At 42.5% G+C, this 23937-nt stretch overlaps 2 protein-coding genes across 2 annotated transcripts; one reads left to right on the top strand and one right to left on the bottom strand.

Annotated features, from left to right (window-relative positions):
* Positions 1–313: 313 nt before the first annotated feature.
* paqr9 (progestin and adipoQ receptor family member 9) lies at positions 314–5812 on the top strand. Its single transcript, XM_053416619.1, has one exon. The coding sequence runs from the start codon at positions 1194–1196 to the stop codon at positions 2352–2354; it is 1161 nt and encodes a 386-aa protein (XP_053272594.1). The 5' UTR covers positions 314–1193; the 3' UTR covers positions 2355–5812.
* A 2140-nt stretch (positions 5813–7952) lies between these two features.
* Positions 7953–22356, bottom strand: aco1 (aconitase 1, soluble). Its single transcript, XM_053416294.1, has 21 exons — positions 22028–22356; positions 20602–20734; positions 20344–20512; positions 19198–19335; positions 19025–19094; positions 18751–18934; positions 18189–18328; positions 17927–18098; positions 16941–17041; positions 16553–16669; positions 16186–16345; positions 15947–16082; positions 15143–15227; positions 14801–14957; positions 12783–12907; positions 12586–12690; positions 11549–11691; positions 11012–11159; positions 10138–10260; positions 9535–9720; positions 7953–9445 (listed from the first exon to the last, which is right to left on the bottom strand). Exons 2-21 carry the CDS (start codon positions 20708–20710, stop codon positions 9329–9331), a joined length of 2685 nt encoding a protein of 894 aa, XP_053272269.1. The 5' UTR covers positions 20711–20734; positions 22028–22356; the 3' UTR covers positions 7953–9328.
* Positions 22357–23937: the final 1581 nt, after the last annotated feature.

Raw genomic sequence — 23937 nt, 5'->3', positions numbered from 1 at the left:
TGGGTAGTATGTCCTTACTCTTGTTGAGGGTTAAGGACAGAGGACGTCACACCTTGTTAAAACCCCTATGAGAAATGGGATTTGTGAATATGGGATAACAAATAATATGTGATTGATTGATTGACCTACTACAAAATGTATTTTGCTAGCTCTACAACAGCGTTGTCATGGAAAATTAAGTCAAATCTGCAAATGACCTCTAAAAGAAGGGGTCATAGCAAGTCCTCTGCGTTTTATTTTGAAACCCAGGAGCGGAAGCTGCGTATTAATGCGCGTGTAACTTGACGCTGGAACCTGTCCGTGTCCTCAGTGAAATGCGGCTCCATGGACTCTGCTCTGCTGCGCGCTCGCCTCACGCATGCTGAAGACCCCGGTTACGTAATGCAGTTTTTTATTTTTTATGAATGACCCTGCATTAAGAGACCGGCTCACACAACGGTTCCCGACGTCCTACCCCCCAACCCGGTGGATTTGACTTGATCTCCGCAGCGCCATTCAATGCAACGGAATGGGAGTCGGATGATGTGGAAGCCGGATCCATCCTTGAGGGAGAAGGGATGACAGGAGGGACCGGAGCCCGATGCGGGACTCGGGGCCAGCATGACCTACATACCTCAGAGCTGAAGAGACGCGTCTCCAGGACCGAGCTGCTGGTGCGCTGCTCGCCCTTTGCACCACAAGGATAAGTGACCTTCACTTGCGTTTACCGGACGCAGAACTATGCACAAGCCAAGGGAATATGCATCAGACCGAACCGACTGAATCACCCGTGCGGGACATGTCCTAAGGCAAAATAAGTGCCATGTCCTAATATATGCGGAGACAGACGCAATAAGCTTTTCGCGTGTTTTTTTTTTTTTCTTCCGTGACACTCTGGGGTCAAAGAGGAAACTATAAGGTAAATCAATTATGCAGGTGTCCCGAGGCTTCTGGACACCCGTCTCAAATTCTGCTGCGAGAATACACAGCGGCTCGGCTCTTTAACCTTTGGCCTACAACTGACGAGGTCGGCCAGGAGCAAAGGTCCCCGAGAAGAGCAGGGCTGACAGGGAGGAAGCTAGATTTCCAAACATGCTGTGAACTGTGGTCGGCAATAAAGTCGAGAGCCAAGCAATAAAGACTGAAATACTGTGCCAGAAAGTCAGAAGCTGATTTTTTTTCGGGGGCTGTTAACAACACAAACGTTCGCAATCATGCTTCTGAACTGTGGTCAGCCATTACCTCTCCTGAGGCACACCGATGTGCCGCCTCGGGTCATCGAGAACTTCATCCTGACCGGCTACCGCTTCCCAAACTACAGCCTGAGGGATTGCTTACTCTCAGCATTCAGGCCGACTAATGAAACGGGCAACTTCTGGACCCACTTCCTGCCAGTCTTTGTCTTTTCTTACTATTTTGTGGATGTTTTTGGCTGGGAAGGCGCACCACCCCCTGATGCTCCGTTCTTCTATCCCCTGTGGAACTACTTTATCGGCGTGTTCTGTCTCCTGATCGCTAGCAGCATGGCCCACCTGCTCAACTCCATGTCTCTGGTGGTCAGAGAAGTCTGCTTCTTTGTGGATTACGGCACAATCAGTGCGTACACAGTGGGCTCATCGCTGGCGTACTACTACTACATCCACCCTCGGGCAGGGATAGTGGAGACGGGAGGCCATAATAGTTCCCACATGGACCTGATTCATGAACCAGCAGGGACCTTTTTTTCCTCCTATGCAATCCCAGATTTCAGTGTATTCTTTGACACCCTCTACATCCCCTGCGCATGTGTCGTAGCAATCTTTTGTGTCTTGTCGTGCTGCAACACTCGCCATAGGTGGCGAAAGCATCGATATGTCATCCGGACCTTTGTCTTCCTCCTCCCATTCCTTGTCTCTTCTACACCGATCTTCTATCGCCTCCTCACCCGCTCGCCTTATTCCGCCGCCTCCTCCTCGTTCGCTGCCTCCACTTCCATGCCCAGCTTATTCTATCGCCACTGCCTCTGGCTGCTGGTGTCGGCCATCTTCAACATTAGCAAGTTCCCGGAGCGGCTGGCCCCGGGTCGCTTTGATATCTGGGGGCACAGCCACCAGTGGTTCCACTGCTGCACGTTTCTGTCCATCCTGGACGAGCTGCACATGATCAAGACGGAGGTGAGGGCCATCCTGCTCAGCCCCTCCCTGCTGCTGCCCCCTGCCACCCTCTCCCCCCTACCTGGCCCAACCATAGCTAGCACTTACGGGGTGATGCTCCTCCTGCAGACCACCATCATCTCCATCATCGTGTGGTTCTCCTGGTGCGCCAACAGCATCTACGGACCTGAGAGGGACCAGCTAGCTGAGGAGCAGGTCAAGAAACGCCTGAAATGCCACTGATCTCACAGATGTCTTTTAAATCATGTCGGATGAGGTCGAATATTTGCACATGAATACAGAGCCATGCCACTAGCAGATACGCACAAGTCAAACAATTTCCCCCCCTCTCTTGAGAAATGTTTGAGCTTTCATGAGGGGAAACTGGGGAGATGAGAGGATTATATTCTGAGCCCATCACAAGGGAGGCTGTCTGGTTGAGTGCATATTGAAGGAAGTTGCCAGCTCTCTCCCCTGATCTGCTCCAGCATGTTCCAACAGGATGTCTAAGCAGTGGATATAATAACTACCTCTCAGGGCTGCATACTCGAGGACAGAGGAAAGGTGGTGGTACCCAGGAGGACGTCCCACATAACATTTGGGTAATGTGGCGTCAAAGTCGGCACGTGCATTCGCGGAAGTTGTCCGTGAGTGTCCTGTCACGTCCTTCCTCCTGTTGCACTTCCCCCCTCCCTCTGACCTAAAATGGTATCTTTTTGAAAATCCTCTGAGCCCATTGTTTCCCATTGAATGAATCATTTTGTCAGAGCATTGTTAAACGGAACCTTCCCTTCCTCTGATCTAATTACACAGTCTCACTTCCTCCCTCTTTTCCCTTGTGACCCTTGCAGCAGGAAGTGCGGCAGCCTTGCAGACGTAACAGAAATAGCAGAGAGCTCGTATCAGCGGTAGAGTTAAGCACTTTTCAGGGTTCTGCCCTGTCATTAAGAAGCCATGCTCAGTTTCTGCCCTTAAGGGATGCTTTCAACTTGCTCAAGCATAGGGGGATGTTGTGCTGACATGTCGGACCTGCTGTTCAGATTAAATGTGATATGAATCTGCTGTTTTCTAAATGGTAGGAGAAGCCTATTGACTTCACTGGAGCACATGTAGGGGAAATCGATCATTGATAAATGGTTTGAAGCAGCAGTTCCAGTGTGAATGCCTTCATTGTGTACATCACATGGGGACTTTTCATGTCATGTGACGTACAGCAGCCTCTCAGAGCATAAGCCATACTCTAGAATAAAATAATGGCAATACTGTAGTTGTATAATGTCCCCAGGAACTTCCCTGGATAGAGATTTGCACTCAACAGATGGTTCACTTTGCGGTTTGTACCTCTTGTGTATCAGCATCAGTTTAAAAAAAAAAGATAAAAATACTGTCCCAGGCAACCTGTGAGGGTCATTTAACTGTAAGGCGCTTCTTAAGCATCCCCCCCCCATTCCAACCACGAAAGATGGTCTCATGTTGTCTAAAATTGTATAAGCACATGATAAAGCAATTCAAACCTGTTTCTCAAGCTACGCTCTTATTTCCCTCATTAATCTAAACAAAGAGAAGAGTTATAGAGTTGCACGTAAAGAGTTGCGTAACTTTGAACAATAAATACAAATGTCTATCAATTTAAATCAGCATTACTTTTTATGTCTATACTTTATCCCCACCCAAAACAGTTTTTTTTATTGTGACATGTTGGACTATTTTTAGATGCACATGCACATAGAAGTGCTGTAGTTGAATGACCTCCTGGATGATTCGGTGATTGTTGCATATTTAGGATTTCACTGATGCTAGTGTGATACACAGGAGTCACAATCGTGGGCTTTGATTTGACCATGCAAATTGGAATGCCTCTCGCACGCTCTATTATCCAACCTTTAAACGCATGAAGCAAGGTTTGCCTTATTATAAGCAACGATCTCGGTGCTGCTGACTCACACCCTGCTTGCACCAAGGTTAGAAACCAACACTTGTTGAAACACCCGTGCTGACGTCTGCTTTTCTTTTCCTTCCTCTTTGATTCTTCAATTCTGCTGCTTGACCTAAACTGTGCAGGCCCATTATTTGGGTGGCTAGCTATTAATCCAATATATTGAGATATTCTCTTTTACGCTCTGTGACCGCTCCAATGGTCTGAGTCAATATTTGTGTTTTAGGTAGATTTGTAATTTTATGAAAAAAGGGCAAATGTGTCATGTTTGCCAAGTAGACTAATGGTCAGTCATTTCCAGATGAGAAGAAAACAAGGTATATTATGTATGTAGTGCAGACTTATGTGAGTTATGGGCATTATGAGGTCCCCAGCATTCACTGATTAATTTACTGTAGTTTGATTTAACAGTTTGTGCTCACTGCCACTTTTTGGCATTTTCATTTCTGCTGTGTCACATTTAAGCTGTTTTCAGACGTGAACTCCGGAGACAGTCAAATTGTCGTGACTCTGCTTAAGTGGTTTATTCCGGGGCCTTTCCTGACATTTGTGGGCCCCAGACATTGTATTTCACTATCTTTTAACTGTCTTGCATGTACTTCATAGTCGTCCTCAGACACCTCGTACCTCGTACTCCCTCCTCGATCAGGGAATCCTGCGGAAGATCTACTGCTGTGTTCTGACATGGGCTGAGTTTTCACCTGGGGGGGCTGGTTGGAGATAATTCCAGAGAAAGTCTAAACGCCCCAACTCAGACATCTGCACTCTCATATACCCCCCCCCCCCCCCCCCCCCGGTAGAGATTCTCCGGAGTTCACTGAATGTCTGAAAGCAGCTTTACCTGCCGTATTAAGTTTATTCTTTCAACTCAACCATAATTCAATTTGACAAACGACCTCGCCTGTTGAGGTTAGTGAAGCTACGTGAAGAGGGGACAGGATTTCAGTTGACGATTCTAGAACTGGTTTTCCTTTGTTCAGCATTTATGTGGGCACTGTGTAAATGGAGAATGACCTTCAGTGCTCACATGAAGATAAATCTTTCTCTTAGAACTTCAATCGGAAGGGATTGCTTCTACGTCACACTTTAACTTGAACCGTTGTCGATAAGTCATGTTTGTCGATGTCTAATTTCAGAAACATCACGATTGTTCGTTCTGCTCATATCTGCCCACCCACTGGTGTTTCATACACGTACACTTGCACAAGAGACAGTGGTGAGAAGTGGAAGCTGAGTTGTGTGGTATGCACGACACTGGAATGAGAACACGGGGGCCGTATCGAGCGGTTGTAATAATCATGCTGTTATGATGCACTTTAAAGATTCTTCTATGTCCTCAACATGTTCCTTTTAAGGGAGTACTGTATTATTTCAGAGGTTCACCAGATACAGACGCATCCGGTGTGAACGCGATGTTTCTACCTCAATACAATATTTGTTTTGTCACTGAGAAGAACCATCATTGAAACAGACTGTGGCGGCCAGACTTGAACTGTCGTTGTTGAAGAGTGTTCAGTATGTGACTGTTAGACTTACAGGCTGCTGTATCTTTCCAAGGGAAGCACTCAGGTGTGACTGAAGAACGACACTTATACATTAATTACATGCACTGGAATTATGAATTACTAGAGGTGGAGGTACATGTACTGTGTCTGTTCATTCAGAAAAAAAGAGAAAACCCTCCTCTATTAGCTTAATAAATGTAAATGTCACTAATATATGGATTGTTAGAGTTCTATTGAATAAATTATGCAGATAACTGTTACCCTTGTGGCTCGTTATTCATTTCATTGTGTGGAAGTTTATTGGTTGCACCAATGCAAGCCCACCGACCAGCAGGGGCACAGTCGCAGGATCCTGGGTGTAGCCCTGTCCGGGTTGACTGGGATTGGTTACAGAAATGCAAGTGTGGTTTGCAAACACAAAACACCATTAACAGACTAATGCATATTGTTTTAGCAAATACAAAATGCACCTGACCAGCAAAAGCACTATATATTTCTTATAAATGATGCTTTAGAGACAAATATAGCCTTCCGCATTTCATACAAGTGCAAAATATAAATATTCTTTGTCCATTAAAATGTAATGCACTGCACAGAAGTGAAAACATTGAATGATTTCCTAGTATTAAAATGTTGCTATGCTAACTAAACGCTACAATCTGCTGTGATAACAATGTCAGTATGGTAGCCTGCTATCTTAGTATTAGCATTTAACTCTGAATACCTAACCTGCTACCATTAATCAGTTCAGTTCAGGTAATTCAAGTAAAGTCAGCCATTTTACAATAACCCATGTTTTGTTTACTAGTGTGCAATGAGCAGCACCGCTCACAGTGGTGGATCTAGGATTTGTTTTACATCAGGGGCCAAAGGGGGCCACAATTCACACAGTGGGGCCAATTGTATGCCCAACATCCGTGTACACTTCATGATTCAATGAAGGTGCACATTTAAATCATTCTTCTTTTTTTTTATTGTTGGGTCCAGAGCTTTGAGAAAATGTACACATTGTTGCATATATTTTGAAAACTGTTCCTTGTGCAAGCACATTGTGTCCTAAAAGAAAAAAAAAGGAAAGAAAATTGTTGACGAATTCAAATGAGCTTCAGTCCAGGAGCTGATTTGCATGTCAAGCGCTCCCTCAGCTTTTTGCACATACATACATTACTGCTAACTCAGTGGAGGCCTCAAACAGATGAGTCATTTCTCAAAGCAGAAGCTGATGAACGACGGCAAACCTTGACATAAGTATGAAGAACAAACACGAAGAACGTATCCTACAATGTGTGCTCAGAATTCAACGGCCTCCATCTCTGTATTCACTGTGGCAGCCAGGCCGAGTTCATCCTGCCCCCATTCACCAGGATCACTTTCCGTGTTTACTCTGCTCTCCGGCTGTTCCATCCGATTCTGAGCTGGATACTATGTCAGGAAAGTGTAAAGCGTGACACCCGATACATCTGCATTGTTTCCATTCAAATAAGCAAAACAGAGACGTACTCATGGGAACACCCAGGCTTTGTTTTATAGGTATTTTCCTTGATCTGGAATCTTTTATTAAGCTGCTGACAAAAGCATTTTACAATAAAAAAAATAGCATTTATATTATAATTGTACCTTTTATCCTCTTTATATTCCCATGGGGCTTCACACAATGAAATTTGCTATTGTCGGAGAAAACACTGCAGTTTCAGGAACATCAATGCAAAACGTCTGAGATGTTATATGTCACATGGACTTTTATTATCTGTAACAACCTACAGGGAAAGGTAAAGGCAAACCAGGATGTCCAGGCTTCCTCCAGTTTCACATATTGTAAATGTACAAACAGTTTGTGTCTAGGCATATTTAAACTCTTTATGAGGTATGTCTGAAATATCTAAATAGTGGCAAAGTTGACAGTATTTCATCAGATTTTTCATTTGTCAAATGTATGGTGTCATGAATCCTGCTCACAGCGCCCTCCAGTGGCCTATAATGACCACTTGGACTACACGGAAACTGTGCACACTATTGGTAGAAAGTTTAATCTGAGACACATCAGCTGATCAGAGAGCTCTCACTTCCCCTACTCAAGTCAAGCTTTTAAAATAGTTCAGTGGAAAGTGAAACACAACGATTGGCAATCTTTAGACAGAAATCCATGATCAGTGAGAGCAGTGTAGTGTCAGTCGACTATTTATGGAACCACGGGGCTTTCAGGGACTGTTTTAAGGCTCTTACTCTCCAGTGTATTTTAAAAAAGGAAGAAAAGCATTCCAATATAGCCTCATCAGTGTGTTATAGTTTGAAGTTTAGATGACATGAGCTTCAAACTGATCACTGTAACTGCTTATTATGGCCCCTTCTAAAAATAAATTTCTTAAAAATAGACAAAGTTCAACAACAATGACAGGAAAATGGTTGCAAAACAAGTCTTTTTATTCTGTTCATCAGTGTGCTGTGCTTACACACTTTTACATTGTAGAGCACATGGAACAGTTAGCAAAATAAAGTTTGTCAGTCGATTAAAATTAAAGTGATCAAAGAACATGATCGGACATATTAAGTTATTAAGGCAGTTTATATGTTGACAAAAAGCAGCTTTACACTGGAATGTCTGGAGAACAAACAGGCATGTTTGCACTTACTACATCAAAGACAACGAGAAGAGGAAAGTTAATAAAAACCAGACCACCACAGGGGAAGATCCAATGAAAACAGCTCGCATGGGCTGAAACAACAATTAAATAAGAACTTTTACTATAACACACCACGTCGCCACGGTGTCTTTAGCTGGAGGAGTAACCAGAAGAATAACGTGCTCTCACACTTGAGCTGCGTCTGAATCCTCCCCCTGTGACTTTACAGGTCCATCACCACCAAAAAGTACTGTCTGCAACACAGACCTCAAATCCCAAACCCTGATTACCCCCCAACCCTGAGAAACTAAAATCTATATAAAGATAAATTCTTATTATGAGGAAGCATTACATTTAAATCTCTGTGTTAAAGAATATTTCAGATTATTAAACTTGGCTCTTATTTGACTCATTTGCTACTCTAGTTTTTTATCGGAAACATAGCCTGAGATCATCATCATCATCGTCATCATCGTCATCATCATCATCATCATCGTCATCGTCGTCATCGTCGCCCCTTCCTCTAGGTCAGAGGAATGGTGTGAAACCATCAGCTGGAATGTGTATCACATCACCTGCCTACACTCATACATGTTCGAATAGAGAGAAGCTAACGAAACGGGGACCCACTTGTAAATAGTTAGCAGTCCTTGGTGGGACTGCAACGCCCACATTACAGAAGTGTGAGGTGAGGTGGCCCTGAAGCTTGACCTTTGTACCATAGACGTATAAATCCCAGCTCCAGATCTTATAATTATTACAGGAGACAATATAAGAGCCGAGCTGTAATAAACTGGAGTAACTGGTAACTGCTGCCTCTGAAGGTGCAGGTTGGAATTTCGTTCTTATGACAGTGAAATACAGGAGGACATGAGGCGACTGTTTACTCATGGCATTTTTAAATCAAGTATCACCCTACCTTGCATATCTCTACTTACAATTCACATTTCACATGTAGTTAATTCCTTCCAGGTCTCCTGTGTGATTCAGACATGACTCGTAGCAGCGTTCTCAACAATGAGAAGATAGTGTCTCTGTGAATGGCTCATTGCACTGAACGTTTTGACTCATTGAACTATTCCTGGACGGTATGGTTTTGTATTAGATTATTACCATGTTGGACTTGAGCTCAGAGTTGCAACAGATTTCTGCAGGTTAATTCTCAGACATCTTGCGGATCATGTAGTTGAGGATTCCTCCGTGGTGGAAATACGCCAGCTCCACGTCGGTGTCAAATCTCATCCGCACTTGGAATGTTTTCCCGGTGTCGAGCTGTGAGAGGCGGAAAGAGACATGAAGCGTCACGTGACACAGGAAAAGTCATTCGGACCCCGATCCCCGACAAACTGCCCTCCACTAACCTGGACGTCGACGAGCATCCTGGGAGTGAGCTGCTTGGGCATGGTGATGGTGTAGCGCTCTCTGCCGGTGAGCCCCAGACTGTCAGCTGTGACTCCCGGTAGGTACTCCAGGGGAATCACTCCCATCCCCACCAGGTTGCTGCGGTGGATCCGTTCATAGCTCTCGGCTATAACTGCCTTAATACCCTAAAAGAACAAAGAGAAAAGATTCATTCTTTAACACTTTACCAGCGTTTCTCTATTTTTCGGTCAAATCACCGTCTCAGCCACTGTAAAACATAAAGTTGGCAAACTAAAATGACAGAAACCATCATTATTTAAGTATATTTTTGGGGGGTAATTTGATAGGAAGGAGAGCAAGCCATGAAGGAGAGGGGGGGGGAACAGCTGATTGATGACATTTGTGAATAAATATGATAATTTCTTCAGAATCCAATTAAATTGTATTATCAACTATGTATAAGAGACTGAAACAACACCATTGTCAAACAGTTCAGTCTTGATCTAAGTTTTTTTAAAATTATTTAATTTTTTTATCCAAATCATTGAAAACTGGTTTAACGGTCCAGTGTCAGCTACAAATTGTGAATGTGTGATCCTCACCAGTAGGAAGGGTCCTTTAGCTGCCCAGTCTCTGGAGCTGCCGGAGCCGTACTCCTTCCCGGCCAGAATGAGCAGGGGGACACCGGACTGCTGATACCTCTCTGCAGCATCAAACACATCCAACTGCATAGAGAGGAATACAAATAAAACTCAGTGTATCCATGTGAAGCAGTACTGAGGTCTTTGCTCCGAGCTCACTCACAAGTGTCAATCTAAGGCCCCTCTACACTGTGTAATGTCGATGATCCTGCCGGTCAGCTTTTGGTGCAATATTATGTACCATGTGTAATTTTTTGCAAAGTCATGGCGCCTGGTTCCACCGCAGGAGCTGTGGTTCCTCATTCACAGTTACTGGTGGTAAGAACTTGGTGTGAATCCAGTTAAAAATCTGGATCTAGTGAATTGATTTCATCCTAGTTGCATTTGTAATGGAGATTTTTGCAAAGTAAAAGGATCACTGTCTTTCTTAAGTTTGTCAATTTTTACCCTTAAGTTTATTCAAGTCCCTCATTTTGGGACAAGATGGCCCACACACTTCCTTTCACTTATTTCTGACATGGACAGAATTTGGACGCATGCCATCTATGTTCTCCAGAGCAGTGAACTATGAATCTCACAATGTGATCAAGGAGATGAAGATTTCATTATGTTTTTCTCCAAGTCACCCTGTGTATTGGGGCTTTTACAAAATCGCATAGACTGATCTTAACATCAGGAAGAATATATAAGATAATTTCATCAAGTGTTAATCACAGTGTCCAGTCATAAAGTGAGGAAAAATGTAAATCTATACTCATTACTCTGAAAAGAGATCGACAGCAGAGAGGAAAGCAACTCTCTGGTGAGTTCAGAGAATGAGGCGCTATATGCTCACCGTTTCTCCTGTGGGCAGGTGAATGGTTTGAGGTGCCTGCTTGTTGAGGAACTTGTTGAAGAGGCGGATGTTTGCGAACGTCCCTCTGGCCATCACCGCGTCGTTCCCTCGACGGGAGCCGTACGAGTTGTAGTCACGAGGAGTCAGACTGGTCAGAACACAAACGGAGTGGGGCCCAAGGTGTTTACACGCAGTTCAGATAAAAGGTTTACATTCAGCCTAGTCTCAGGGTTGATTGTGCTAAGTTTGAATGCTGAACACAAGCTGCAATTTCTCACTGGTTTTCTGGATGTGCCACAACATAACTCTGATATCAGGTAGGAGATGAAGGACAACGACAGACTAGTTGTTCCAATGTTCCCTGTGCAGTGCATCATAAGTCAAGGTTTCTTGATGAAATCAGGGTTTAAGGATCTCAAGACAGAGATTTGTCTCATTGTTGTTGCCTCTTAGTTTGACATGTTCATGTGACTCATGAGCAAAGCAAGGTAACCTGCACAGACTGCTGCCACAGCCTGAAACAGTGAGGTCTCTCACCCCCTGCTGGTCAGGTAGCGTGCTGCAGAGCTGTTCCTGGCAATGTTCCCTGCAGGAGAGATGTGGTCTGTGGTGACTGAGTCTCCCAGGTTCAGCAGCACGCAGGCATCAATTATGGATCCAGGAGAAGGCAGCGTCATGGTCTGAATAACAGAAACGATAATTAGACATAGCTGGGACAAAGAGATCATGATGATGATATTACCAATAATTATACCACTGTCTGTTTAAATACTGTAAATTGCAGCGATGTGGACATGAAACAGTAGATGAACAGAGGTGATACTACTCAGACTGATGAACAGAAAAGAAGCTTCATTAATATGATCACCAACACCAGTAAGAACATATTCACACGGCCGCCAGTCAGGGTGTGAAGCTGGAATGCTTTAACAGAATCATGTTGTACTATTGACACTATTAGACAACAGGTAATGTTAACATCAACCACCTCCTTGCCATGAGAGATGTGTTTTTTTTAAGATCATATCTTGGTCTAATTTATTTGAGACAAAGTAAAATGAACTGGATGAAATCAATCTCGCAAACTATCATTAGATGTTTTCACCTCAGAAATATTCTGTAATGTTATTCTGCCCGCTGGAACATATTTGTGTGTAATGTTCACACAATTAAAAACATCCACCAAAGTTTGTTTCAAGCGCTTTAGCATATGATTGAGCATTTTAGCATTTAGAGCTTGATTCCAGTGCAAAGTGCATTTTCAAACTCTGCTTCGCATTTATGAGTGTGTCACTGAAAAACTTTGGGGAAATTATGATGTCACAGTTTGTCACATATGCCCACCGTTGTTTCGTGCAATGAGCATGAACCAAAAACAACAAAAATGGCAGCTGTATAACCGTTTCTCTACATTTGGTTAGCGCTGCTAGGTCTAATTACAAATTAGAGGCAAAATTTCTGGCAAAAAATGACATTTTATTCTTAACACTAGGCAGCCATGAACTTTCACGTATTTAACAGAGGTGGGAACTGAATTTTTTTTTCATAACTTAGGGAAGATTTGTATTATTTACCAAACCATCGAAGAACGGTGGCGGCTTGATGTAGGTTGACTCGGGATCCCAGGTATACAGCTTGTCGGAGGGAGCAACCAGGGCGTTCCAGCGTTCATTCACTTTCTGTAACAACACAATCAGTAAAAGTCATGTCAGTAATGTCTTTATCAAGTTGCCTACATGCTGTACCTTAAAAAAACTCAAGATAACATTACCTCAATCTTCTCATAGATTTCTTTAAACATTGATGGAATGACGTAAACTCTCTCCACAGCCTGGATCTCCGCTCGCGTGGGCCAGATGTCCCTCAGGAAGATCTCTTTCCCTTCAGAGTTTGTGGCTGCAGACGACAAGAGAACAAAGTTTAAAGAGTCTGGTGCCTCAAGCACAGTAACTGGTTTGGCCGTGAAGTGGTTATCACCTGAAATGTTCAAGTCAAATGTCATTTCTGTGACTGTGGCTTACGTGATGACATTAGAGTCAAGAGTCAAGACAGACTATTCAGATGTAAAAATAGATCTTAAAAGACCATTTCAAGAGTTTATTCACAATCCAGTTAATAAATGAAAGTGGTGCTATAATTCTAATGAGTTTCGTTTAGCGCTTCCAGTGTAGACAGCATGACCAGGACCTCATCTACTGCTCGTTTACATTCCGACTAATTTCTTTTATCAAAAGATTATTCACACAAAACAGACAAAGTGAGAGTTTTAGGTTTTTACTCTCCACACAGACTGTTTACCTGCAGGCAATCAAAGCCTGCTCAAACGTGATTGGTCAAACTAGAAACTGAAACCAGAGGGCTTCCTGCCCCAACATCTTTCTGTAAACTCACACGAGGAATCGTTTTATAAAAAGTGTTTAAATAGTGCGATCAAATGGAAAGATCGGTGAATCCTTCATGGTGGTGCATTCATAAGCTGAAGTGAAGGTCTGACAACACAGTTTTTCTATTCAAACTGTGATGTGAGGAAATTCCATGGAGTACTCAGAAGAAATGAGGGGGGGGGGGGGGGGGGGTGAAAAGTCCAGTCAGTGTGAAGGTGTTGAACCGTTTGCCTGCTGAAAACTGGAGAAACTTAATGGATATTCTGACACCAAACCGACACCAAACACTAAGTTAGAGATCTTTTATGTTTACCTATATCTTTTATGGCAAGCTGCCACATTCTAGGTAATTATTGGGTAGCGGTCGCCATTCTGTCGATCGCAATTTACTAGTTGATCTCAACAGTTTTAGCGGTCGATCCCCTTAACTATCTGGACTCACTGGCTGTGGTTTTGCTGATGATCAGCTGTGTGTTGGATGTCTGTTGTTCATACTGACAATGTGTCCACTACTGGTGGAGGAGCTGCTGGTTTATCTAGTGTATTTCCTTCGATGCAAGTTGGATTACGTACTGAACTAAAGATCTAAATGAAACTCGTGCAGCTGTAAAGAAAGATTTTACCAATTTAATGAAAGTATTGATCATTATTTGGTGATCATTGTTGATATTACGGTGGTGGCTAAGAACAAATCTTAGAGAAAAGAAAAAGTCAGATTGATTCGTAGAGAAACTGCAGCGGCTCAGAGGACGTCAGCTGAGTAGGCCGTCCTTCATGTGTGGCCGAAGACACAGTTTGGCATTTACACTGCTAAAAGACTGCTCTACATCCATGACTCAGTCTTCCATTTAGGCTAACACTGTTAATTAAAAAGAAATACTGTAAAAACTAAAACAATCCAAACACAATCTAACAGCACTGCTTGTGAGAACAACTTGGCCTTTAGATTCTACATGGGACTAAGTAATAATAATATCTCTAACAGGCCCAAAGTTTCACTGGATTTTCTTACAACTGTGCACCACCACTGAATTGGCCCTGAGCTGCTGTATCGGCCTTCAAAAGCCTGTGTTCTCTAAAAATACATCCTCAGTTTTCCGATGAGTCCCTGTAGTGTGTATGATTCACTGATGGGCCATAACCAATCTGTGTAACTAGCATGCACAGTGACGTGTATGCCTGAGGAGGTTGTTAGTCACAACTAACCAACCATGAGCAGCTACTGATGGGTTCTTCGAGTGGCTAATGGAAAAGCACAGAACCTGGCTGTGTTTTTGTTTTTAAGATGAGTACAATGCTGCTTAAGGACACGCACTGTACTCTGGATACCCTCCTGAAATGATTCACTATTGAGTTAACAAGTGAGAACAAAGGAGGGGGTTGTTTTAGCTGTCTAAAAACTCACCAATGGGCTCCTTATCAAAGTCGATCCTCACGGTGCCTGCGATAGCATAAGCGAGGACGAGTGGTGGAGAAGCCAGGTAGTTCGCTCTGGTGTTGGGGTGCACTCGCCCTTCAAAGTTTCTGTTTCCTGACAGGATGCCTGCAGCAACCAGATCTCCCTGAAACACAAATGTATGTGTTATAAGAGTGTTATATCAAATATTATATGTATTCATGACTTCAAATGTTTATCTCTTTATTTACAGGCAGCAGTTATCTTAAGGAGAAACAGTAGGGAACACTAGAAAGAGCTACAGACTCTGCAGAGGTGACGTGAGACAGTAGAGATGGAAACCAAAGGTACCTGTGTGATGGCTTCCACCACTGGCTCTGGGAGCGGCCCACTGTTGCCTATACACGTCATGCAACCATAGCCAACAACCTCAAAGCTGTGAGGAAAGACAAGGGAATGAATGAGTTTCACGTTCACCTGCCTGCAGTGTGGTGATCTATGCATGTTTACACCTACACAAGAGTTTACTACAGTGATTATACTCTACTGAAAAAGGCAAAATCAGGCTCTGTTGAAAAAACTTAGCTGATACAGAGAGCTTGTTTCTAGATTCCATTTTTAATTTCTCTACTGGAATTTTTTCTTCCTGACGTACACTGATACAAAATGTTGTCAATGTGTGGGACTATTTTTGAATTTCAAGTTCATTGACTATCACGACAAAATACTAAGGTCTCAACAAAGGCAGATGCAGTCATCCATTCCTGATAGCTTTCAAAAAAGAAAGTTTAAAACTTAGTCTATGTACGTTTAGCAGGGATTCAGGGTTTTGAATCCACCTATAGAAATCCAAATCGTTTATTGAATCTAAGTTATTAATAATTAAAACATACCGTCTGTACCTTAAATGAAATGACCAACAAATACCAACCAGTGTAATATATAGATTTCTGATTTAACACTTACATAACAGTAGTGTTGAGATAATTGATCCATACTAACAATCCCTAATGTGCACTTATGTTAATTACAATATTCAAAAGCTACAGTATCATTGCATTAAAACAACACAATTATTTATTTGGATGACACACAAAAAAATTATGTGGGATCACTGTAACAACAAAAGGAGCTGAGGGAGTGAGAGCAGCCTACCCCAGCTGAGAGAGGTAGTCCATAACACCGCTCTCCTTCAGGTAGTAGGTGACCACTCCACTGCCAGGTGACAGGCTGGTCTTAATGTACGGCTTCACACTCAGACCACACTCTATCGCCTTTTTAGCAAGAAGTCCTGAAAACAAAAACAGTACTGATACTCATTAACTCTGTCAAGTGAAAAATAACAAGTTAAAAAAACAAAACATAATAAATTCCATGAAGAGAGGTCTACCCACCGGCTCCCAGCATGACAGATGGGTTGCTGGTGTTGGTGCAGCTGGTGATGGCAGCGATAACCACTGAGCCGTGGCTCAGCGTGTACTCGTTTCCATTGAACTGGAAGGGCACTGCAGTGTTGTGATGCTCAGGGGCCACTTGGAAACCCTTGAAACCTTGCTACACACATTCAAAACACAAAGTAGAAATCTTTTTAAAGTACTGAAAGTAGCAGCACTTCAGCCACAGGCATCAAGGAATAGGTGGGAACATTTACTTAAGATTGGATGCAAGGCCAAAATGGAGAAAAGCTTGTGTATATATATATATATATAGGCAGATTAGTGTTGATGTACTGTAAACATGAGACTGTACAGGTATATCTACCTTTGCTCCCAGACACGATTCAAAGTCTGTTTTCATGTCAGAAACAGCTATTCTGTCTTGGGGTCTTTTGGGACCACTGCAGCATGGGACCACTGTACTGAGATCCAACTCCACCACCTGAAAGAGAAAGAGACCTCATCCATAACAGTTGTGTACGCATCTTTCGGCTTTTGTGCACACATGCACTTTTAGTTTGAATCACACGCACTGTTTTATAACTTGCTCTGTCAGTGTGTCAAATAAACACAACTCAAAATAATAAGCTACCTTTCCAGCGTGCTTACTGGCTGAACAAAACTTAATATGTTCTTACGATAACGATATTTCAGTGCTGTCTATGTCCTGTACACATGGCAGAGTTGACAATAAAGCTGACTTTGACACAGACCTGAGTGAAATCGGGATCCTGAGAGACGTCAGTGTAGTCCCTGAACATGCCCACAGCCTTCAGGTACCTTGTAATGTAGTCCAGCTTTTCGGCATCTCGCCCTGAATCAAGACAAGAGAGACAAAATAATGAACATCATCACCTGTGAAGAAGGGTCTTAAAATATCTTATATTTATATATTTACTAGAGGAGCAGCAATGTGTGAAAAAATGTCACTGGGCTTTGGGCAAATACTGAAATCATCAACAAAGCCGATGATAAAAGTTTCCATTGATAAAAGTTATTTCTCACATCAATACTTGAAAAAAGGTGAGGACCTTTGCAGCAACACTGCTTGGTCATAACTGCAAGTTGGTCTCAGAGAAAGAAAAAATATCAGAAAATCAAACTGACATCACAATTTTACGATATCCCTTTAGGATTAATAATCGTGATTAATAACCGTGACACATCTTATCGTGGTTTCTCACCACTGCCGATTACCTGTAGAGGCGTGGCTTCAGCCTGTGAAACACAGCCTGTAAAAGGATGCTGCGCATACTCCATTCAGTGTCACTGATCTATATGATCCCAACAGTCACGACTGTGTAACTTCATCCACTACACCCTTGTTCTTTGCAGTGGTTTACCTGTTAAACATTTGCTGTGGCTCTTGACTCCCATCTCTGGAAATAAGTTACCTAACACAGCTCCACAACACGATGTGGGTATTTAATAGAGCTAAAGTTGCTAAAAGCCAAAAAGGCCTCATTTTCATTTGCCACATTAAGGGAACCCAAATTACCAGTAGGGTGTGTTGCTGTAACCATGGTTTAGTTTAACATCACAAGCACCAGAGAGTTATAACTGGGTACCTTGTATCTATCATTTATACAGGAATATGAATAACGAGATTTCTCAATGTTCCATGTACACACAACATCCCCAATATGATCATAACTGAGTCCTGAGTGAACCAAGTATTCAGGACGACTTCAATTCTCACCTGTTTGTTCAAGGTACTGAATGCTGACGTGGTCCACGGGGAAGAAAGCTGCGGTGGCTCCGTACTCTGGACACATGTTGGCGATGGTGGCTCTGTCAGCGATGGACAGCTGAGCCACACCCGGGCCGAAAAACTCCACAAACTTCCCCACTACGCCCACCTGGCGGAGGTGCTGAGGGCACAGGGGGTGTGGAGGTTTACGGTGAGAGCGAGACTACATGTGTTGCATTGCTGGGGCTGCTTGGAAACTGACTGTAATTACCTTTGTAACCGTGAGGACTATGTCAGTTGAGGTGATGAGTTTTTCTGGGGTCCCGTGCAGCTTGTATCCCACCACTTCAGGCAGAACCATGCTTATTGGCTGACCCAGCATCACAGCCTCCGCCTCAATTCCACCCACACCTGAAGGTTTGAAAATGAAGATTTAATAATCACACCACAGTTCTAGCAACTGTCACATTATCATTAGCCAACAGCTTATCCATGGCACTGTATCATTAAATGAGAGTGTTTATGCTTAGGAAAATGGAAATGATTTATTCATGTCTATAAACTTCAGAGGCGAAGAAATGGAAGCTTTTGTAATGTTTTGACTCAGCTTTACAGAAAAACCTCAGGTTTTGTGTGGTGGTTTTTATTCTTAGCATTGGGTCTTAATGAGTTACAGTTTTAAATTCTTTGAAGTCTTGTGTTTTCAAATAATCCCAATAACCGCCTATATCTGCTTATAGAGAGTAATGCCAGCTCTGTGGCTCATTACAATTAAGTGTAAATACTGTAGAGCAGTTCATGACAAATTTTTGTTGAACCCCTGATTGTCTCACCCCAGCCGAGGACACCCAGGCCATCAATCATGGTGGTGTGGGAGTCTGTGCCCACCAGGCTGTCCGGGTAGAAGAACCCATCGTACTTAAAGACCACTCGGGCCAGGTACTCCAGGTTGACTTGGTGAACGATCCCTGAACCAGGAGGTATGATTCGCATGTTCCTGAAAGCTTTAGAGCCCCACTGGGAAGAACAGGGAATATATTTTAGGTGTTCAAGGAAGAGCCATAAGAGATATGAATACCTTGTATTGGGTTTGTTAATTGTTTATACCTTTAGAAACTGAAATCGTTCTCTGTTGCGGTCAAACTCCAAATCCTGGTTTTTCTGAACGCTGTCAGACCTTAGGGAGAAAAAGAGAGGAGATGATCACTGCTTAGCTACCTGCAGAATAACCCAGCTTCTATGACCTGATGGTAGAAAGAGTCTGATGAGCCTGGCCTTACTTCCTGTTGAAGTCCACTTGAATGGAATGATCGATGACGAGGTCAGCGGGGCAAACTGGATTTATCTTCTCTGGGTCACCGCCAAGCTTCATCACCGCATCACGCATGGCGGCAAAGTCCACCACAGCAGGAACACCACTGTGAGGAGGGTGAAGGCAGGTCAGAGTGAGTCTCCATTTTCATCATTCAGATATATTTCATCATCAGTCAACTAAGGATAATGTAACAAGCGAGTCAGAACTGGGTGATATCACCTGAAATCAGTCACATAATCTCGAAAACAATGATATATGGAGCTTTATCGTTTTCATTACACCAGAGCAAGTCCTTTCTTCTTATTAGTGAGTCACCTGTAGATGACAAACCGTATCTTCACGGCTACACCATTTTCTACATATCTTTAAGGATTACCGACTTTTAAACGTAAACAATCTTTATTTCGTCACTGTCAACAAACCGTGTGAAAGTTAACAATACCCCTCTCAGTATATCCTCAGCTGTGGATGTAAGCCCCAAATTCACTGGATCCTACTGATAATCTAAGTTTTTATAACTAGGTCCCATACAATAGCTTAATTAGAAACTTCATAAATAAGCTGATCACAGAATTTTTAACAAACATTACTCCAATAGGAGTTAAACTGGGGACTATTTATAGCAGTGGATTAATTTGTTTCAGTGGGTACTTCTGTCAGCAGGGCAGTGTGTGGTGAGAGAGAGTAACATGTCACCCAGTACAACAGAGGGGTGATAGTTTTTTGGACAACCACAGAGCTCTATAGCCCAGAGATACACATGCACATACTTGGTAGACAGATCAGTTCATTTTTGCTCTCAGCTAAAGCAGCGTCCGTAAGAGCACTGGATCCTACATTTCCCATAATACATCTCAATATCCTCTGTAGATCCTCTGTGCCTAATAAAAGACCCCATATTTACAAAGGCCACACATTCATTCACATTACAGTATGGTGATACAACTATGACATGGGCAGCATGACATCGCGTGACAAAGCTCCTCTTAAACCGCCCCTTACATATGAAACTATGAGAGTTCCCAAAGTTCTGTGCCTTCACAAAACTCACAACAGTACTTTCACAGACAACTCACTGACATCCTGATACAGAGGAGGAGCGTAGACATACGTGAAGTCCTGGAGGATGACACGGGCCGGTCTGAATGGAACCTCCACAGTTTGAGTCTGGGTCTGCTTCCAGTTGAGGATACTTTCCACATCCGAGGTCTTCACCAGAAACCCATCACAGTTGCGGACAGCGGACTCCAGGAGTACCCGGATGGAGAACGGCAGCCGTTCTGAGCAACAGAGGGGACAGTGAACCTCTCTGAAATATCTGCTGTTATAACTATACAATTACAACGACAAGAAGTTTGGATGTTGTTACCATATCTGCTGTCTTGAAGTTTGGAGAGATTGAAAAACTGCTGCTTTGGGTCGTCCGGGTCCAGGGGCTCAACAATATGTTGAAAAGGATTCTTCGCAGTCGTAGCCATCCTCCTCTATGTCTCAGTATGATTCTAAAAGAGGAAATACAGGCCTTTTTTAACACTGAACAATAAATACACCAGATGGTAACGACGCGTTACACCATATAAACACAAGCAGGGATGTAGATAATTTTCTTTTACAGATTATATAGAAGGTTTGTCACAAGGTTCAATCTAGAATCCTTCATATTCAGTGTGGAAATGGATTAGCCTTGTAACAGTGGAGTCCACGCAGGAAGGTGGAGCTGAGGGTCAGTGAACTTTTTGTCCCTGGTTCTCGAAGCTTACATAACTAAATCCCCTTTTTGCGGTCTGACGAAACCTTATACGGTGAAACGTGCGGCGGCTTGTCGAAGTAGCTGAGCCTCATAAATCTGGTTGTACCACTGGGGAAAGAGCGAGAGGGTGACCTTAACTGTCAGCACTATGGCTCGGGATTTCCTGAAAGTCCACATAGTTTACAGGTTATCTCGGAATACAGGCTATTGTTGCTGGGCTGCAGAGTGCAAGGTCTGGTTATGATACTGACGTTAACTGTGTGATATATAACGTGGCCGCGGCAACAACCATCCCTGTGTTACTTTGAGGACATGAGTTCAATAGCAATAACAATGTTGTAGTAACAGTAAAGTGTAAGTAGATGTACTGATAATGGCCCAAAAGTGTCTATAGTACTGAATATTAAAAAAGCTATTATAATGTCACGTCAGACATGTTCATGAAGTCACTGGCCAGATGGCTCCTGATATATAAAGGACATTTATTCGATTGTAAGACTGACTGTGTTTGGAGCCTTAATTTTTTAGTATTGCATTCCTTTAAGTTAAGTATCAAACAGTTACTAGACTATTACAGAAACACCTTTGACCCAGCACATGTGGAACATTTGAATTTGAATCGTCACTGAGGTTGCATAAACAACTTGTGTGGAGAAAGCCAACTGCAGTTCATCCTTAAGCTCCCATCATGTTTTCTTCATGCCTCCCTGATCCCAGTTTCTCCTCCCTCGGTCATTTTGACGTAAGTTAGCATTAGCTTCTTTGGCAGAGTTCTATACCTGAAAACGCACTGGGTTTGAAGGGCCGCGCGGGGAATGGAGAAACTAACCTTCCTAAGCGTGTGTAAGCGTTTAACTCCCGTACAGTATATTCACATGAATTGGAATAAAGGTATACATGTTTAAAATGCCACAGTGACAGTTAGCTAGCTTACAGCTCAATTAATCTGCATGACAGCACGAGCCGGATGCTACTACGTTATCTGCGTAAGACTGTAGGAGACCGTAAATAAAGGAATGAACTCAGATCAGATTTAATAACTTACATATATGTGTGTGTGCAGCTCCAGAGACACGACAGAGGACCACCGCGTATTACCTGCTGCTACCATAGACTGTATATGGCTGCTGCTGCTGCTGTGAGTTGTGTGACTCCCACCCGAGGTGGAAGAGGAGCCATCCATATCCTGCCTCTGATTGGTCTATCATGCTAATGTTTCCTACTCCAAGCCATTCACCTGTCTTCATTCCTAAGGCTAAGCCAATCAGAGGCAGGCTGTGGGCGGGTCTTCTTCCACGTCGGGTGGGACAAAATAATACTGTTACTTCCTTCTTCTTCTTCTTCTTCTTCTTCTTCTTCTTCTTTTTCTTCTTCTTCTTCTTCTTCTTCTTCTTCTTCTTCTTCTTCTTCATTTTCTTCTTCTTCTTCACGGTCGTTTTAAAACCGGTTTACACTTGTTGTAGCGCTACAGAGTGGATTTGGGTGTTTAACATGATATAAATATATACATATATTTATATTATTTTCCAGCATTTTATTTTAAACAGAATAAGAAACAAGTATTCTTAGGGTTGTATACAATGACATACAGAAATATACAAGCATGATAAATCATGTAAATAGCCTGTAGAATTTAAGGATATTCAATGTTTTAACATCCTTTTTGTGATTATTATCTGGAATATGGGTTAACATATTGTTTTCAAATCACAAAAATGTGCAAGAATGTTTCTGGATGAAAAAGAGACAATTATCTTTTAGAAAAAGGGCCCTTATGCTCTTTAACTATTTTTCTGATGTGGTGCAAGCGAATTTTCTTACAGTGGAGTCAGTCAGGATTTGTAAAGATACGGAACCAGGAGTAGGTGTAACTATGTTCCTTAAAGGTATTAAAGTGCCTGAAGGAATTTGGCATCAAAAACTACTGTGACTTCACCAGCAGAATCACATTCTGAACCCAACTCTGTAAGAGAAATTGGATACGATAATGCTTTTTACCAATAACAACATTTACATAAATTTGATTTTAATTTTTTTTAAAGTTCAGTGCAATCAAAGGCAAATAACATACCAGCCATTAACAACAAATTGATTTCAATAGCAATTCAAATAACATTAAATAAAAATGCAAAAATGTGCAAATAAGGGTAAAAAACATTTTACAAAAATACCATTCATGTCCCGATAGCATCGATAAATAAAGTCATCTGGGGGAGAAAATGAAACAAATGCCCTGTGGCCTTTGCAGGAAAATAATAAACACAACCAATTATTTGACTGACTCCAAGAAATAATTTTTTGGGGGCGTAGGTTTGCTGAGAGGGCCAATGGGAGCGGGTGGGATGTCTAAGTTGCATATTTTCAAAGTGTAGCCTGCTCTAGGATTACTAACCTGAGCTTTAAAGATTTAATTTATTGCATACCTTCCCTCATTTTGAGCCTTTGCATTCATTCCCTTTCCACAAGCTTTAAGAACAGGACATAGTAAAAAATCGAATTGGACGGTGTGAATTACTCTGCTCTTGCAATATGTCAACATTAACTCAACCCTGCTATTCCTCAGGATCATTTCAGCTTGCATTGCAGACACTGGAGATGTTTTAAATAAATTCAAATGGCCAGGGACTGTTCGAGATCCAGCTTTTCTTCTTATCTATACATTCCAATAATGTACAACTGTTACAGCCATGACCTCGACATACAGGTCTTGAGCCAGGACTCATAAAACAAAGTTGCATAAACTCCATATAAAACATTTAGGACAGAAATGTATTACCTGTTTTCACCTATATCTGTTACTTTGTTGATTGGTTTGTATGTTTGTGTGTTTTTTTGTAAGCAAGATTCCACAAAAAAGTTTTGGATGGATTTCCAGTAAACTTGGTGGAAGGATGCAGTATGGGTCAGGGAAGATCTCGTTACATTTTCGTTTGGATCCAGATCAGGGAGCAGATC

This window comes from Pleuronectes platessa, chromosome 23 (assembly GCF_947347685.1).
Source record: "Pleuronectes platessa chromosome 23, fPlePla1.1, whole genome shotgun sequence".
Taxonomy (NCBI): domain Eukaryota; kingdom Metazoa; phylum Chordata; class Actinopteri; order Pleuronectiformes; family Pleuronectidae; genus Pleuronectes; species Pleuronectes platessa.
The sequence above is the reverse complement of the archived record's forward strand: the minus strand, read 5'-3'. Positions and strand labels throughout refer to the sequence as shown.

Coding starts and splice junctions, on each gene's coding strand:
- aco1 (XM_053416294.1), bottom strand. CDS start 20,710: ATGGCTACGACTGCGAAGAATCCTTTTCAACATATTGTTGAGCCCCTG. Junction 16,346..16,552: donor AATCGTGTCTGGGAGCAAAG/GTAGATATACCT, acceptor GAATGTGTGTAG/CAAGGTTTCAAGGGTTTCCA. Junction 14,958..15,142: donor TGGTGGAAGCCATCACACAG/GTACCTTTGGTT, acceptor TTTGTGTTTCAG/GGAGATCTGGTTGCTGCAGG.
- paqr9 (XM_053416619.1), top strand. CDS start 1,194: ATGCTTCTGAACTGTGGTCAGCCATTACCTCTCCTGAGGCACACCGAT.